The 15,311-nt window shown below is 41.3% G+C and overlaps 1 protein-coding gene and 1 long non-coding RNA gene across 4 annotated transcripts in view; one reads left to right on the top strand and one right to left on the bottom strand.

Moving 5' to 3' along the window:
• The window catches only part of LOC306840567, a 47,099-nt gene that overhangs the window by 775 nt on the left and 31,013 nt on the right, over positions 1–15,311 (top strand). For all 3 annotated transcript variants that reach the window (XR_013781348.1, XR_013781349.1, XR_013781350.1), the window contains exon 2: positions 7,440–7,734. This is a non-coding gene — a long non-coding RNA (uncharacterized lncRNA). The remainder of the gene's footprint in view (positions 1–7,439; positions 7,735–15,311) is intronic.
• On the bottom strand, positions 315–2,678 carry id2a (inhibitor of DNA binding 2a). The gene is made up of 3 exons (XM_079369939.1): positions 2,193–2,678; positions 1,849–1,909; positions 315–985 (listed from the first exon to the last, which is right to left on the bottom strand). The coding sequence occupies exons 1-2, from the start codon at positions 2,547–2,549 to the stop codon at positions 1,853–1,855; spliced, it is 414 nt and encodes a 137-aa protein (XP_079226065.1). The 5' UTR covers positions 2,550–2,678; the 3' UTR covers positions 315–985; positions 1,849–1,852.

Raw genomic sequence — 15,311 nt, 5'->3', positions numbered from 1 at the left:
AGTGTACGGTTAGGGTCAGTGCGTCCTAAATAAGCTTTTTACGCAATTGTGCGTCTCTCGGTCGTGTTCGCCTCCGGGCAAGTGTTGACGCAGAGTTTCAGATTGTTGTGGGTCAGAGTGCAGGTCTGATAAGGACAGTGTTTTGAAGTGCATCGGATGTTCACTGCCATACGTAAAAAAAAATAAAAAAAAGCACAGTCATATCGATGTACTACTGTGGAAAGTCAACTGGAAAAAACTGATTTAACGGTTTGATGTTTTCTGACACCAGCATATGCAACCCCCCCCCCACCCCCAAATGAAACATGTTCAAGTTGCGTTTTCGATTTATTTTGTATAAAAAAGGTACAATTTACATTACTTTTATAAAAAGTTTCAGCATAATTAAGTACAACATTACACTTTTGCAGAAGTTTCAAATTCCTGCAACTATACAAGATAAACTCCAGATCAGAGTTCACACGGTTTCATTCTCTCATTTTAACTTTTTTTTTTTTTTTTTCTTTTAAACAACGTCCAGTCCTTCATGTGCCAACAATTCTGACAAGACAAGACTAAACTTTTTACAGTAACTAACCAAGTTGTCTTTTCTATTCACGTTCCCAACTCCGCAAAAAAAGCGAAGTCTTCAACAAGGAGAGGGACACGGGGGTGAGGAAGAGGGGGTGGAAATAATCCTTGTGACAATAATCTCGTTTTTCCTCCCACTGTTGGGAATATAATGCGCCTTCCATTTCCAGAAAGGACCCACAAATAAAAAAAAGTCTTAAGTTAAATAATAAGTGTCCAAACAGAAAACACAGCACATAAGATTGTCCCATAATAAGCAAAAGTCTCTTGATTTCAGCGTCAGAAAAAAAGAAAAAAATCCAGGCCTGGAGGACAGTGGTTGGATTTGGGGAGGGGGGAGGGTGAGGGGTGAGGGAAGGTGGGAGGAAAGTCCTGCTCCCCAGGTCCTGTGTGTTTTTGCGTCTTGACCAAACACCTGCAAAAGATTGAGAAAGAGAGAGAGGCGTGTTTAGAAAATGCAAACAGGGCAGAGATCCGGACAGACTGGCGCCAGGGAGGAAGCCGCAGTTTTTAACATTTAACCAAACACTCCCAATACTAAGCAAACCCTGCGCTCCAGATGTACACACACACACACACACACACACACACACACACACACACACACACACGCTCAGTGAGAGAAAAAGGGAGAAGAAGGGAGGCGCACACACGCATGCACTTTTCGCACAACTTCAGCCTACAATCTGGGGAAGAATCAGCGTAATTGCCGCTCAGCTGGCGCCTACCCACTTCTTGTACCAATTATGTGCAGACATCGTAGTAGCAGTAATCCAAACAGCCATTATTTTTCCTGTTGCAGATGCTCTTCATTATAGACACAAGAGGCTATAATACAATCCTGAATACTGCTACTTATACAGTAACCCAAGCAGCATCGAGCGAAAAGCGTCCTGTTCATTCAGCCAGACTCGATGCGAAGAATGTGAATCATTTGATTAAATCTGAGTTAGATAACTGAAACACTGAATGAGACAATATGTTGATCTTTTTTTGTTTAAAATACAGCTTGCAGCTATATTTCGGGCGATAAATCATTCCAAAAAAAATATCCCATTTTGGATTCCAGTTAAGCCAGCAATATTTGTATGCAAAAACATATTGGGAGCGTTGCATCAACGTGATACGACGAGCCACATTAGCCGCGAACACACGGATTGGTAAATGGTAATTCTAGCCCGTGCATTCTGCTACCCAGCAGACTGGAGGACAGGCTGTAGAGAAGCCCTGGACAGAATGCAGCAGCAGCACAAGCAGACATGAGGACAGCCTACTTACCGCTTTAACGATGCAGAGTCCGGCTGTCATCTGTCATCAGCTCTGATGGCAACTCCGGGGACTGAAAACAAACAAACACACAGACCAAATGTTAATTTTTCCTCCACGCAAAGCATCCGAATATGAGGTATCGGCGTTGTAGCAGTGTTATTTAGGTCGAATAGCTTCCTTATTTCATTCTGTACAGAAAGGAAAAAAAGAAAAACATGCCATTTTCTTTTTTCCCCCAATAAGCCATCTTGTGCGAGTTACGCATAGACTACAAAGACGCACAGGCAATGCGCACAAATACAAACCCAGCGGATATCTTCCACAACAAACCAGGATTTCTACATTGTAATTACCTGTAATGACAAGATGCTGATGTCTGTGTTGAGGGTAGTCAGAGGGGTCCTGGACGGAGCCTGCCCCGGCCGTGCAGGCTGGTGATGCAGGCTGGTGAGTGCGACACTGGAGTCCAGCGCGATCTGCAGGTCCAGGATGTAGTCGATGACATGCTGCAGGATTTCCATCTTGCTGACGTTCTTGTTCTGGGGGATGCTAGGCACGAGCTCCTTCAGCTTGGAGTAGCAGTCGTTCATGTTGTACAGCAGGCTGAGAGGGTCGTCCACTGGGGTCTTGCTCCGAGAGATTCCCAAGGAGTGCTCCGTTAGGTTGGCGTTGTTTTTCCGGAAGGACCGCACGGGGCTTATTGCTTTCATTTTCAAAGCGTTTGAGTGAAGCGCGAGGGAGGTTGTAATTGTGTCGATAGTCTTGCTTCTTTTTATATCCTGTTTTTTCTTCGCTTTTGTCAGACGACCAGCGATCAGACTGGATTACCAAGCTGTCAGTGTGCTTTATATAGGCAGCAGGCTGGACATGCGACACAGGCGGGTCTAGCGCGCTGATTTGTCGAAGCAGCTACGTCACTCAACGCCTTGAAGCTCTGCCATTCGTTCCTCGCGTCTTAAACAGTCCCATTCTCTATCTTGTTACCAGTGGCAACGCGTGCTGGAGGCGGAACCTGGAGAGGGCGCTTCGGCAACTCTGGTGGGCAATTTGGAAAATTAAACCCCTACCTGTTTCTGATCAAGAAAATTAAAGATGCGCGAGGCTGTCAATTGTCTATTGCAAATTATGAACACGCGTGAAGCCGTTTTCCTTCAAGTTTAGCATGTGTTCAGGTGTTGGTGAAGATCGAGCACAATTGTGTTTCAAATGGTATGGGCTATCTAAAATGCAAAAGGGGTTCACGTTAGACTATAAAATATGAATCCATGTGATGGAGTTGATAACAAAGGACAGAGCATGTATTTCCTTCTTTGACTTGAACTGATGCATTGAGTTGTCGTGTGTTGTTTTTGGAGGTGTGGAGCGGTGGTGATGATGAGGACCACAACAGGCGCGTCTGATCATTCTTAATTCCCTTCAGCCTGGACCGGTGTGAAGACTAGTTTCTGCCACTGAAGACAGAGAAGTGATTGAGTGAGAATGGAAAACGCTTCCACGGGAAAATACTACGACCAAAACTAAGATAAATGATCTTCTATTTTACGCATATAGGAAAAATAGGCTACCGCGTATACGTGATTAAATACGTGATTCTGTTATTTTATGCACGCCAGATTAGTGTTGCTGAAAACAGCGATATCTCAAATAAAACTCAGGGAAGTGTCTTTAGATTGAGATTGACAGAAGATCTTAAAGATTGTGTTTTTGACGCACAAATCTCAAATTGTGTCTTTTAAATCAATACAGGCCTGACATTTGAAGTTGTCTAAGGTTTGTTGTGTGCCTCCAAATGCAATCGCGTGCAATTTCAAACACAGTAGCCATGTGCCCTTAGTTTTGTCTCTATAAATGAATCAGTCGGGGTCCCGTGTACTTCAGTGTTGATCGCCACCTGAGTATGTTGAATGTCAAAGTTCATTTAGTCACGCTACAAATGTGCCTTTCTGATCTGAGCATGTGAAGAGTTGATTAACTACTATTGACATTTTAATGTTTTCTGAATGAGTCGTTTGTTTGTAGGAATTACACGCTTCATTCTTCAGCTGTAGGAGAGGGTGGAGGGGGGGCTGTTTGATGCTGCCACTAACTAATTGCCCCCAGGGGCTGCTGTGGACTGTTGTGATGTGCAGGATTTTTTTTTCTCTTTACAGATTAAATAAAACCAATGCATTTGTAAAGAGGTGAGAAGTGGGTCGCCATTGAAACTCTGCATTCAATGAGACTTGGGATAAGAAAAGATTTATAAACATGATGTTTTCTGGTTTTATTTTAGGGGCAACTCAGCTGAAAAACAAAAAATAAATAAATAAATAAAGACATCCTAGAATCGGAATTAATCCTAATGGACAAAACAAACGCAGTTTGGAGAGCACTGACTGCAGAGACAGAAAGAAAAACACATGCTGGATTAGTGCGAGCAAAGAGCGAGAACTCAAGTTGCCCGCAATAATCAATATAATCGTCATTTTGCGTCCAGGACTTTGCAGAATTATACAAAATCCTACAAAACACCATCTGTTTCATTGTTTTTACGCGCGCTTCTCTTCACCAGACACGGACACTTTCTCCTTCAGCTTCTTGACGCTCCTAATTTTTATGCATTTCTCATATAATCCGCACCTCCTGCAGTCTGTGTCCACATCTGGTGCAATCGGATTTTCCATCTTCTTCTCGTCTTCCCGTGGCTCCCGCAGCTGTGTACATTTTGGTCGACGTACACAGACTGATGCCTGACAGGCACGTGATGAATTGGCGCAAGAGCACGTCGGTGCGGAGCAGCGCGAGCCTCCACAGCACCAGCACCACCACTAGTAGCAGCAGCAGCCTCACCCCTACCTCTCCTTCTTCCCCGTTTCACTCTTCCTCCCTCTCCTCTCCTCTCCTCTCTCTCGCTCACTCTTTGGAGCAGACTCTCTGGCGCCGGAGCCGTGACGTCACCTCATTCACAGCAGCCCTCGAGCCAGCCCTCGCGGCGCCGCTGAGGCGGTTTCTATGGAGACGGGGTTTCAGGGGTTGTCAATCAGAGGTTGTTCTCAGCTGATCAACCCCGGGACTGGACCGGGGAAGTTTTAAAACTTGGGATTTGGGTCAATGTGGGGTTCCTCTTCGGTGGTGGCCCGAACTAAAGCTTATTGCAGGCGTTTTTTTCAATGCAGCCACATTAGACCTAGGCCTACTATTTTTTGTCAAAGTATCTAAAATGACAGTAAAAATGAGTAGTTTTGAGTCTTTTTTCCCACAGATTAACAACAGTTTTCATGTCCCTCGGAGTAGGAGTTTTAGGTAGGCCGGCTTGGTCTAATTATAATTAGACGTCCAGAAAGCTACTAAACTATAAAACGTATTAAAATTTCCTTTTTCGACCAATAAACTATCAGAATGCTGCATGAAAACTAATGCATCATGAGATTATAGCCTAGGCCTGTTCATTTAAGCATAAGAAAGTGACAATAATAGGAATAGGAACTGGGTTTTTTTTCTTTCGTATTTGTTTAGGCTATCCTACTTTAATTCAGCCACTTAAACGTGTATTCAGTAAACCTATAACACATTTAAATGTGGGACTTAGTTGAACCCGAAGTTATATTTTTACTTTACTTTAGACCTTTTCCTTAGTTATGTGGAATTCTTCCTCAGCAAGTCGAATACACTTTTTTTTTCTTATAACCTGTGATTATTTTATTAATCTAAATTAATTGAGAACGAAAATCTGTACAGTGACATCCATATTCTATTGGTCAGTCCGTGTGTGAAGATTAACAAGACAATTGTCTGTGCATCTCAAGAAAATAGTAGGCTACAAAAAAGTTTTTAAAGGATGCCAGCAGGAATATTAGGACTTGTGCTGTGATCTGTCAGGGAGAACATGATCTGCTGTGAGACATGTGATGGATCTCATTTCCCACGGACAACATGTTCATGTGTTTCCAGATGTTGCGACAACTAATAACAAAGACCTTACTGCAGCAAAAAAAAAAAGTAGCACATAGGCCATGCTTTGCAAACATCAAGGGTAAAACTTTTTTTTTAAAGATTTTGACCAAACAGTCAAACTTCATCTGTATATGGATAAGTTTGGAGACTAATTTTTTTTGTAAAGTTTTCTGAAGTTTTTTTTTATGCCCTCTAGGACATTCCTCCGTCAAAGCGAACAAATAATAGACTATTTTTCCTTCCCGTCTTGCCCCGGTTAAACACTTATTAGTTTGGTTTCAGATGAAACTGTTTTTGGAACAAACGCGGAGCCGTCAGCTGGCTGCAGAGCTCCCTGCATGCAGCCCAGAGTTTGAGTGCCAGCGCCCCGATCGACTTGTTGATCCTCCGCCTTGATGCAACCACTCTGATGTCTTTCAGTAAACGGACTATAACTCGGAATTGAAATTATTTACCCACGTTCTCCTAATGCCGAATTTGTTAATAGACTTACATATAGTCTATAAATCCGGATACCGGATGCAATTAAAAACACAAATAGGCTACTTCTCCATCAGACTGAATTTCTCCCGGCGGTATCAACGAGTTAAACGATAAAATGCTGGAAACTTTTTACAGGCAAACTGTAAACAATATTATTAAGTGAATATATACAGCAAGGAGTTAGGCCTATACGAACCTTAGCCTACAGGGGGATTACAAAAACCGCCTAAAAGTACAAATAAATAACTGAGCTTTCGAAGGAGCATACGCCGATGTTTGTACACCCTTAAACTATTTAACATCCCATGCACAGTCGACATTTTTCACTTAGTCTCTCCTCCTTGCATTGATTTAATTTGTGTTTCCCAATAGACCCTGGAGGGGAAAACACGCATTTTGAAGTGAAATACGTCCCGTTCCGCTTGTCTCGAGTCCTTTGAAGCACGCGCCGAGTATCGTGAATACATTACTGTTCTCCAACATCCTCGGGTTCGACAAAGTCTCGCGCTTAGCACCCCTCGGCTGAGCTGCCACGCGCCTATCGCGTGGAGTAGTGTACACATCTGACAGTGGCGCAGGAGCTCTTGTAGCAGCAGCATCGACCCTTATGGGGCGTGGTCTGTTGTTATACACCCCCCCCAAACTGCAGTGATGTGGTGTTACAAGGAGTAAAAGGCAAAAGGAGGGTTGAACTCTGTTCTTTATTGGTTGATCTTGCAGCTGAAATACCATCAGTGATGACATATCAAGCAGGCAATTAATTTGCCTTTTGGTTAATAAGCTGATTATGTATTTACAATATCAGATAGGCTTATTGTTAAATTTTCAGTTTCATAATTTCTCAGAGCCACAGCTATCATCTTCATAGTTTTATTTAAGCAACGCCTAAATAAGTGGTTAAGTTTAATAGTAGGCTACAAGTTGATGTGCTCAGTCCACATTGATGAAGCTAAAGAAACTCTAGTCTTTGTTACTAAAGATGAAAAGTTGAGACAAATTAACACATCATCCAAAGTTGCTGATACATTTAAATTGGGTTTTAAAAAATACAGTTTTGGGGTGATAAACATGAAAATAAAAAAAAACTAATGTAAGTGTATGAAATATTTCAGATGTAACTAGTCTTGACCTTCACTGAAACACTCCTGGATGCCTTCTGTCTTTCTATCTGTCCACCCCTATAGCCTCTCTTTAGTCTGTCCTGAAGGCCAGATGGGACTCTCTCTGCTCTCTGAGTGAAAGCCACCGAGGACTGGATCTATTGTAACGTGAAAGGCTCCAGAGAGCATAAAGGCAAGCCGAAGCTCTGAGGGAGAAGGATGGATGGGAGAGATGAGGTGGCCAGATTGGGCCAGTAGACAAAGGCACCCTTGGCTGCCCATTGCCTTCAAAGCTGGCCGTGAAGTGTCCACTACAAACCCCCCCTTGAGGCCCTCCCTGTGCCTCTGCTACAGCTTGCTATCAGACATGAGCTAACAGGTAGGTGTGCTGGAAATACACAGTATATTTTATATTTTTCTTTGCAACTGTACTGTAGACAACATGATTAACGCGTCATGTAAAGTTGCTACAAATCCACTTTTTTTTAGAGTTAAACCACTCAGATCTTTTGGCCAGCATAAAAAACACAAACCAGTTGGCAGTGTGGAAAAGTTGGCTGCAGTCTAACTTTTGGGCAATATTGCCCGTTGGCATACAATCACACATTAACATTGCTGTGTCGCCCACCTATCACTGCGGCACAGCTGTCACTGCAGCAAGCAGCCTGTACCCTTATACTCAAATATCTGCATATCTCCTTTTTTGTACAAGAAGACTATGACAGTGTAGTTTCAAGTCCGACTTACTGTTAGAAGATGCAACAGGGAGAAAGAGAGAGTGTGTGTGTGTGTGTGTGTGTGTGTGTGTGTGTGGGGGGGGGGGTGTCTGTGAGTGAATAAGAAGTAAGCAAAAGTTAGGGATCATTGTTATGTTGCAGAACATTCTCAACTTTAAAACTTGCATTGACGTAATTTAACTCGACATTTGCTTGACACCTCTCAATGAAGCTTCAGTGAGCAGACTGATGGAGATTGTTTTGTTTTAATCCCAGAGAGCAGGAAGTCAGGTTCCTCTATTCCAGGGGGAATTGAGAGTGTATCTGAGACCTGAAAGGAGGTTGTGATACCACCTTGGTCTTATGGCAGCGGGGTCTTGTGTGTGTGTGTCTTGAGGACATTGAGTGACAGTCTTTAGTGAAGGAGCGTTACACTTCTGGGAACGTCACATCCATTTCTTTCATAGTATTCATTTTTTCAACCGTGAATAAAATTGTTTCATCACACTGTTATTTAACCTGAGTAAATCTTTATTTAGTAGGCACTATATAACTCATATTGCATCTCTAATACTCACTCTCAGGTCATATATAAGAAAACAAACTTTCTTTAGTGTTTATATGCTAAGATTTAATAACACAAGGCAGAGACGTTTTCAATTTGTCACCTTTGATAACCTCTCTGTGAGCAAAGCACAAGAACTGAACGTTCTCCACAGCAGAACTCTGAAGTTTCCTCCTGCTGTATCTCTGCATTGCAGTAGAGCTCACTTCCTTATAACCCTAAACCCTTTGACCACAGTCATCTCGCTCTTACTCAATCTTTATCTATTTATACAGCAGAGAGGGAAGAGAGAGTTAATGTAGGAAACACACTCCTTTCTGTGAAAACAGAGAACCGGTCAGTCGGCTGATTTGTTGCTCTCTTCTTTGCCATCTCTGACCACCGGGCTTGTTGTTTCTGCTGAGGTAAAAGTACGTGACTGAAATTTGAAGAAAGGCTCAACTGCATTTGTAGGCCGGCATAACCGTTTTTTCTTTTTAGGATTTAAAAAACATGGCTGCTTTCGAGAAATATCTACACTAGCATTGTCTGATTTAGTTAAAATCTTCCATCTGCACTGAAATGCCAAACTGATAGAAAAACACTTAAATCTTTTCTATTCTAAGCCAACAGCTTAACACCATTACTGCCAAGATGCTTTCCACTGTCTCCAAAGCGTTATTTATTGTTTACAGAGTAAGTGTGAAAAATGTAGTGCATCACCAAGTCCAATTTCTAAAAACTGGATCAGATATCAGAGAGATTGGGGCTGTGTATGAAGCCATTCACTCAACCTTTCATTCACTATTTTACTGTATTTGCGAGAGTATTTATGCTGGAAGGACAGGTCAGGAGCAAGGATATGTTGCTCCTGACCTGATTGGAAATACTAAAGTCATAAACCAAAGCCTCTATATCAACGCTCCATGTAATTTCACATATTGACAGCATCAAAGAACGAGTGATACTGGCAAGAAGAAAGGAGAATAATTCAACGTCATTGTTAGCATATATTTGCTGCTCGCTCGCTAGGAGTTTCCCTGATCATTTAATGTCGTTTTGTCACAAAGAAGCTAACCCCAATTTCACAGCAGCTCATTTGCAGCTCAAATTTTACGACATGCTCAGAAGTTTTGTGCATGTGTGAAAGCAGCTTTAAAAAGTTGGATCGATATCCTGCAAAATCCGTCTCCATAACTACAATTTGTTTCCTGGGACCCTGTCGTTCAAAACAATGTGAGGGCCAACTCTTCAACTCTCGGATTGTTTTCATTTAGCAAAGAAATTTCTCTTGAAATCAGCTGAACAACAGATTGAAACAACTGTCTGGGGATGTTTGTCTCTGTTCCTTCTGTAATCAGAAACAGGTTAAATAGTTTTGTCCAGGAAACTGGTAATTATGGACCAATAAAATAGGATTTTAGCGTTCCATTTTCCAATATAAGTTCTGTTTTAGTGACCCCTAAACGCTGCCAGGAATACAAATCTGTTCGGGTAAATACTAGATCTCATAATGTTTATTGTGTTGACCTAAAAAAAAATGTTTCATGTCGCAATCATTCAAATTGACAATAGTTTGTGGTCACTTATTGTGACAAACCAATTTATAATTGTCTGCTCAATCAGCCAGCCTTAACATTTAAATTGTTCTTAGTTTTTTTTTTATCAGCATACTTTTACAGCATGCAGTTTTGGATTACTTTCACTGGTCTTGTTGCATCACATTTTTTTCATCCCATGCAGCTGTTTTCAGTAAAAACTCCTTCAAGGTCAGAACACAATACCTGCCCAGCAACCAACAGAGGGTGAAGTACTTTAAGGAAGCAAAAACCTCACAAATTCCCACAGAAAACACAAAGCCCAAGACCTTACTGTCCTCAGTACTGTTTGCTACAGTACAGAACCAAGTAGGCAAGTGGGTGTGAATTTGCTTTTTCCTATGCCTATGCCTAAGCATTGCATAATGTAAATAGCTTGTTGTGACTGTACTGTGACTGTATAATTAGACTCCACTAAAGTTTATTATTCTCCCTAGACATATGGACTTCTCCAAAAGACATTTTACTGTGAGTGTTATGGTGGCAAGATTTTGCACAAAAACATTTTCTCAATAGCTGCTGCAAAGAGCCACTTTGATTCTAGATTCTAGAAACTTCTCAAGCTGTCATCATCCTTAGATATATAATGTGCCAGAATGCAGATGTGGCCTTGTAAGAGTCGCTCTGTTTCAAAGAGCATCTGAAGGTTCCCTTTCGTCCCTCACATGCAGATTTGCTTCTGTGGGCATGTTGAAGTGGTCAGGTGGATCATTGAGAGCCAGTGCTTTTAACTGATCACAACAACAAAGGTTCTCACGGCCCTAATCCTCTTTGGCTCTTATCTCTTTCCCCTCCTCACCCGTCACCCATCTCATCGGCTCACGTAGGATCAGACTGAGCAGCACAGACTTTCTCATGCCTTTCTCTTTTGGCATGCTTTTAATATCCCCATTACTTTCTCTGTCTCTTGCCCCCTTAGATTATCCGTCTTGCTCAGTCATCGTTCTCTGACTGTGTTCTTTTTTTTTTTTTGTCTCAGTTTCTTTTCTCACTCTTACCCATTTAACGGTTTATTCCCTCCAAGGGCATCAGGGTCTTAAAGGACCCTCTTTACCCTTTGAATAACGAAAGCTGAGTCACTTTTTGAAATGAAGAGCCGAGGCTTTGAACGCCACTTGCTAAGCCCCATTTAAAGAGAAGCCACAGTCTCTTATCAACAATAGGTTCATGCTTGTGTGTGGACAGTGGTGCGTTTAGGGCTGTGGGAAACTAAGCTGCAGCATGCAATCAAAAAGCATTGGAATGACAACTTTCATCAGCTGTTGCAGCTTTAAATCTTTCAGCTGTAATTACATTATTTCCCCCAAAGCGGCTGTGCTTTATTTTGCCACCATTTTTGACTTCCTCCCTTGATAAGCTCATCTTGATTAGTCGCAAACATCACAGGTTAATGCGGCCATTTACTTTGATATCAGCAGCATGAATCAACCTTTCGAGGCTATTAGCGTTATTAAAAAAGTACTCCAGAGGGAGCAGCTATGGGGCGTGCACTTCCAGGGCCTGTGTATGTGTAGCAGTTAGCTTTAGATTATTGGGACTTATTGGAGTAACAAGCTAATGGAATTAAGGTGCTGGATTTCATGCACCGGTTGCCAAGATTCAGCGTTAAAAGGATGTGTGCTGAATAAATAGTGCTTTAAGTAGATGAGATTCCGACACAGGAGAGATTCGCTTGTCAGAGCAGCATTGTTTGCTCGCCTCCTGAGCCAGTGAAACTGTCAAGTGTGCAAGTGGCCACGGATAGATGGATGGAAGGAGAAGATTTCTCCTTTTTTAAGTGCATTTTTTTTTTTTAGAAGCAAACTCTTCAAATGCTGTTTGCAAAGAAACTTTCCTCTCATATCTAGTTTCTGCATGAAGCCGCTCTGGCAGAAAAAAAAGTGCTGGAAGCGCACCTAAAGGCACCCTCTTGATGAAAAAGCGAGGATTTCTATACAGATCTATATTTGCCAGCTAATTACGTACATGAAAAGCAGAATGAAAACGAAATCCAAATATTTACCAAAATAAACTCCTGTTTTGTTTCATTTCTCCGTCAGCCGTGCCAGAACAGAGTCCTCTCCATTACAGATAATTCATCTGATGTTTGTGTTTGTTGCTGGATTAGCTGGGAGGCGTTGCTGTTGGCCCGGGCTGTAAAACGCTCTCATCTGTATTTTAATGGACTACCAAGCAGTGGGAGGATGTGGCTCGGTGCCACGATTTCACAGTGAAAGAGGGGATCGTATGTAGCAGGTAATCTATTTGTGTGAGTGTTTTATCCGTATAAATGGAATTAGCGAGATGGTTTGACGACACATTAAAAAGGCAACACTGAGTGTTTGTGTCTCTACGCGTGTGCCTGCATGTGTGCTTGAGGAGCCATATTTGATCGACCCTAATTGGGATTTCTGTGCGAAAAAAAAAGTCTCTTAGCTTTAATGATGCCGGGGATGTGAGGTAAAATAAAAACCAATAAATGAAACTCATTGGTGTGAAATTAGAGTGCACACACTTGAAGTGGGAGTGAATTCACAGAATACACCAGCATGAAATTCACAGTGAAACAGCTGTATTTGGATGCATGTATGAAGTACGTTAGCTGCAGTAAGCAAGATGGGAGTGATTATGTTAGGTAGTACGATGGCATCTTTTCAGGGAAGTGGCGATAAATTGCTTTTAATTTTCAGTCTGCCTCTCCAATTTCCTGTTTTCAAAAAAAGTTGGTCTGAGAACCTGCAGATGCTGTATTTGTCACATTTTAGCTGCAAACATCCCAAAGCAGAAGAAAAAAAAGACAGCATGCATGCGTTACACACACACACACACACACACACACACACACACACACACACACCAATGCACACACAGAGCTTGCAGATGGTATAGGGTCTCTCTAACCGGCTCTTTGTAGCCCTCTCACAGTGTGAGAAGAGAAAGAAAAGGCTTGTCTTTTATCAGGCGCTCAACGCAGCAGTGTTGACATTGGGATGGCACCTAATTAGGTTAGGCCCAGCACAGCATGCACGGTTAACTAGGCTGGCCTAGGCCTCAGGCTCCACTGATCCCAAGGTGAACGCCACACTGCAGCAGAGGAATGACACCACTGACTGCTAATGTGCTTTTAACGTTATCCATCTTCTTAAAATATTACAGAAACAAATAGCCGTAGTTATTTATCCTCTCTGTTTGCAAATGAGTTGCTAAAATTCTCAACGCTGGCAGTGTTTGATAAGTATTGTGGGAGGTGAGAGTTCTCATTACTTATATGAAACAACAATAGACTACTTATATTTGTTACTTTGATATGTGTCTTGCTTATTGTTATGATAAGTCAGAGGTCAGAAAGAAATTGTGCTAATTAAAAAGAAAATTGTAATGTAATATTCAGAAAAAGGTGACTACAATTTATGGCCATAGTTCCTCCATAATAGCTCAGTCCATCCATTCTATCAGTTTTCTATCACTATACTCACAGATTGAGTAGTTCAGGTTTTTAGTAGCATCACTTCCAGATGCAACAGGGGCAGAAAAATACCTGAAAAGAGATCACACAGGTTGTAAACTAGCAAGATTAGCAACTGCAATTTATCATCATCTTATTCCTCAAACGTTGAGTTTACATGCTGAAAGTTCATTCAGTTGAACCTGCTCTGTTAACTGTAATGTAACTGGATTTTGTTTTCTGTTGTACTAACCTGCCAGTTTTTCTACAAGTGCACAAACTGTGTATTGTGGATTTTGCCGAAGTGGATTTTATTTTTGATACATGGCAGATTTATTTCTGAGCTCTTGGGATTTACTTTCAACATTTTAACACACAAGGTCACAGTAAGATTAGATTAGCATGAAACTCTTTACGTTAATTCTGAGTATTGTTGTTGCACTTGTTTCATAGTTTTCCTCGAGATTTTTACTGTTTTGTTTTGTCTTTTTTTTTTTTTTTATTAAATTAGAGTTCAGACGTTACACTGTGGAAAGAAACAGTTTGAACTAGATAAAGTTAACAGCAGCTGGCTTTTTTGAAGAGGACTCAAATTGACAAGATAATAAGGAATAAATTATGATGTAATGATTTTAAATAAGATTTTTGGTAAACTTGATATTGATTCAATTGTTCAGAAATCAGAGAGAAAGGAATGGGCTATTTCTTTTCAGATGTATAATGAGAGATTAAAACAAATGTATAAATTGGAAGCTTTTCTTTTTACTTCATCGAGTATTTATGATTACATGAAATTCTATATTGGATTGGCAAACATTCTTATTGGTTTATGTTTCTCATAATGAAGGATAATCACCCTAGTGAGGCCTCATTGATGGTATTTTGGACCACAGTGCTGTTTTGTGGAACAGAGAATAACAGCTATAAACTTTAAACAACTTAGATGATAAGCTACACTGGGAATACTTGTATTGTGTACTATTTTTTTGCTTTTAGTTGCCAATTAAAAAGTATATAGAATATCTCCAGACTTGTCTCTTTAAAGTCAGTTTTTTTTTTTAACCCAGTTTCACCCTGACAGATCTGTTGAGCTAAGGATCCACACAAGCACGCTCGCTGGGGTGCCCCCTTTTAGAGTCCTTTTTCTAAAAGAACTGCAAAACAAAAAGCCTTTTATTGTAGTTTCCTATTTGTCCACTGACTAAAGGACAAAACAGGACAGAGGGAGGCTGACTGAAGCTCTGTCTGGGTTTTTAGTTTCACAGTCCTCTTACTTCCCCTGAGAGGCTGCGCTTCTCTTTGTAGCATCATTAACAGTTTCCCTGTGTGGAATCCCCTCCTCTGATTCCTATTTCCGCTTTATCGCCAGTTTGGCCTCATTGAAGTGTGACGGTCAAGCTGGAAAGGGGATGTGAGCTAAAAAAGCATAGAAAAAAAGAGGATGTGGTCCGGCAGTATCCAGTCATGTAACCCTTGTGATTTAAAAAACGGACATTTTGACTCATTGCTGATTAAATTCATAAATGTTATTCATCAGGAAATCTGGAAACAGAACAAAATAAAGCCACATTAGCTCTTCACAGGTGTCAGGAAATGAAATGAGATCGTTTGAATGTTTGAATGTGGCTAATAGGAGGAGAACAGGAGGGAAGGAGGAGGAGGAGGAGAAGGAAG

The sequence above is a fragment of the Symphodus melops genome (genome assembly GCF_947650265.1).
Source record: "Symphodus melops genome assembly, chromosome: 19".
NCBI classification, from domain to species: Eukaryota; Metazoa; Chordata; class Actinopteri; order Labriformes; family Labridae; genus Symphodus; species Symphodus melops.
Note: the sequence above shows the minus strand (reverse complement) of the source record. Positions and strands in the feature narration are given on the sequence as shown.

Excerpts from the sequence above, each read along its gene's own strand:
- id2a (XM_079369939.1), bottom strand. The coding sequence starts at position 2,549 with ATGAAAGCAATAAGCCCCGTGCGGTCCTTCCGGAAAAACAACGCCAAC. Across the intron at positions 1,910-2,192 it reads TCAGCATCTTGTCATTACAG|TCCCCGGAGTTGCCATCAGA; the intron begins GTAATTACAATG and ends GTTTGTTTTCAG.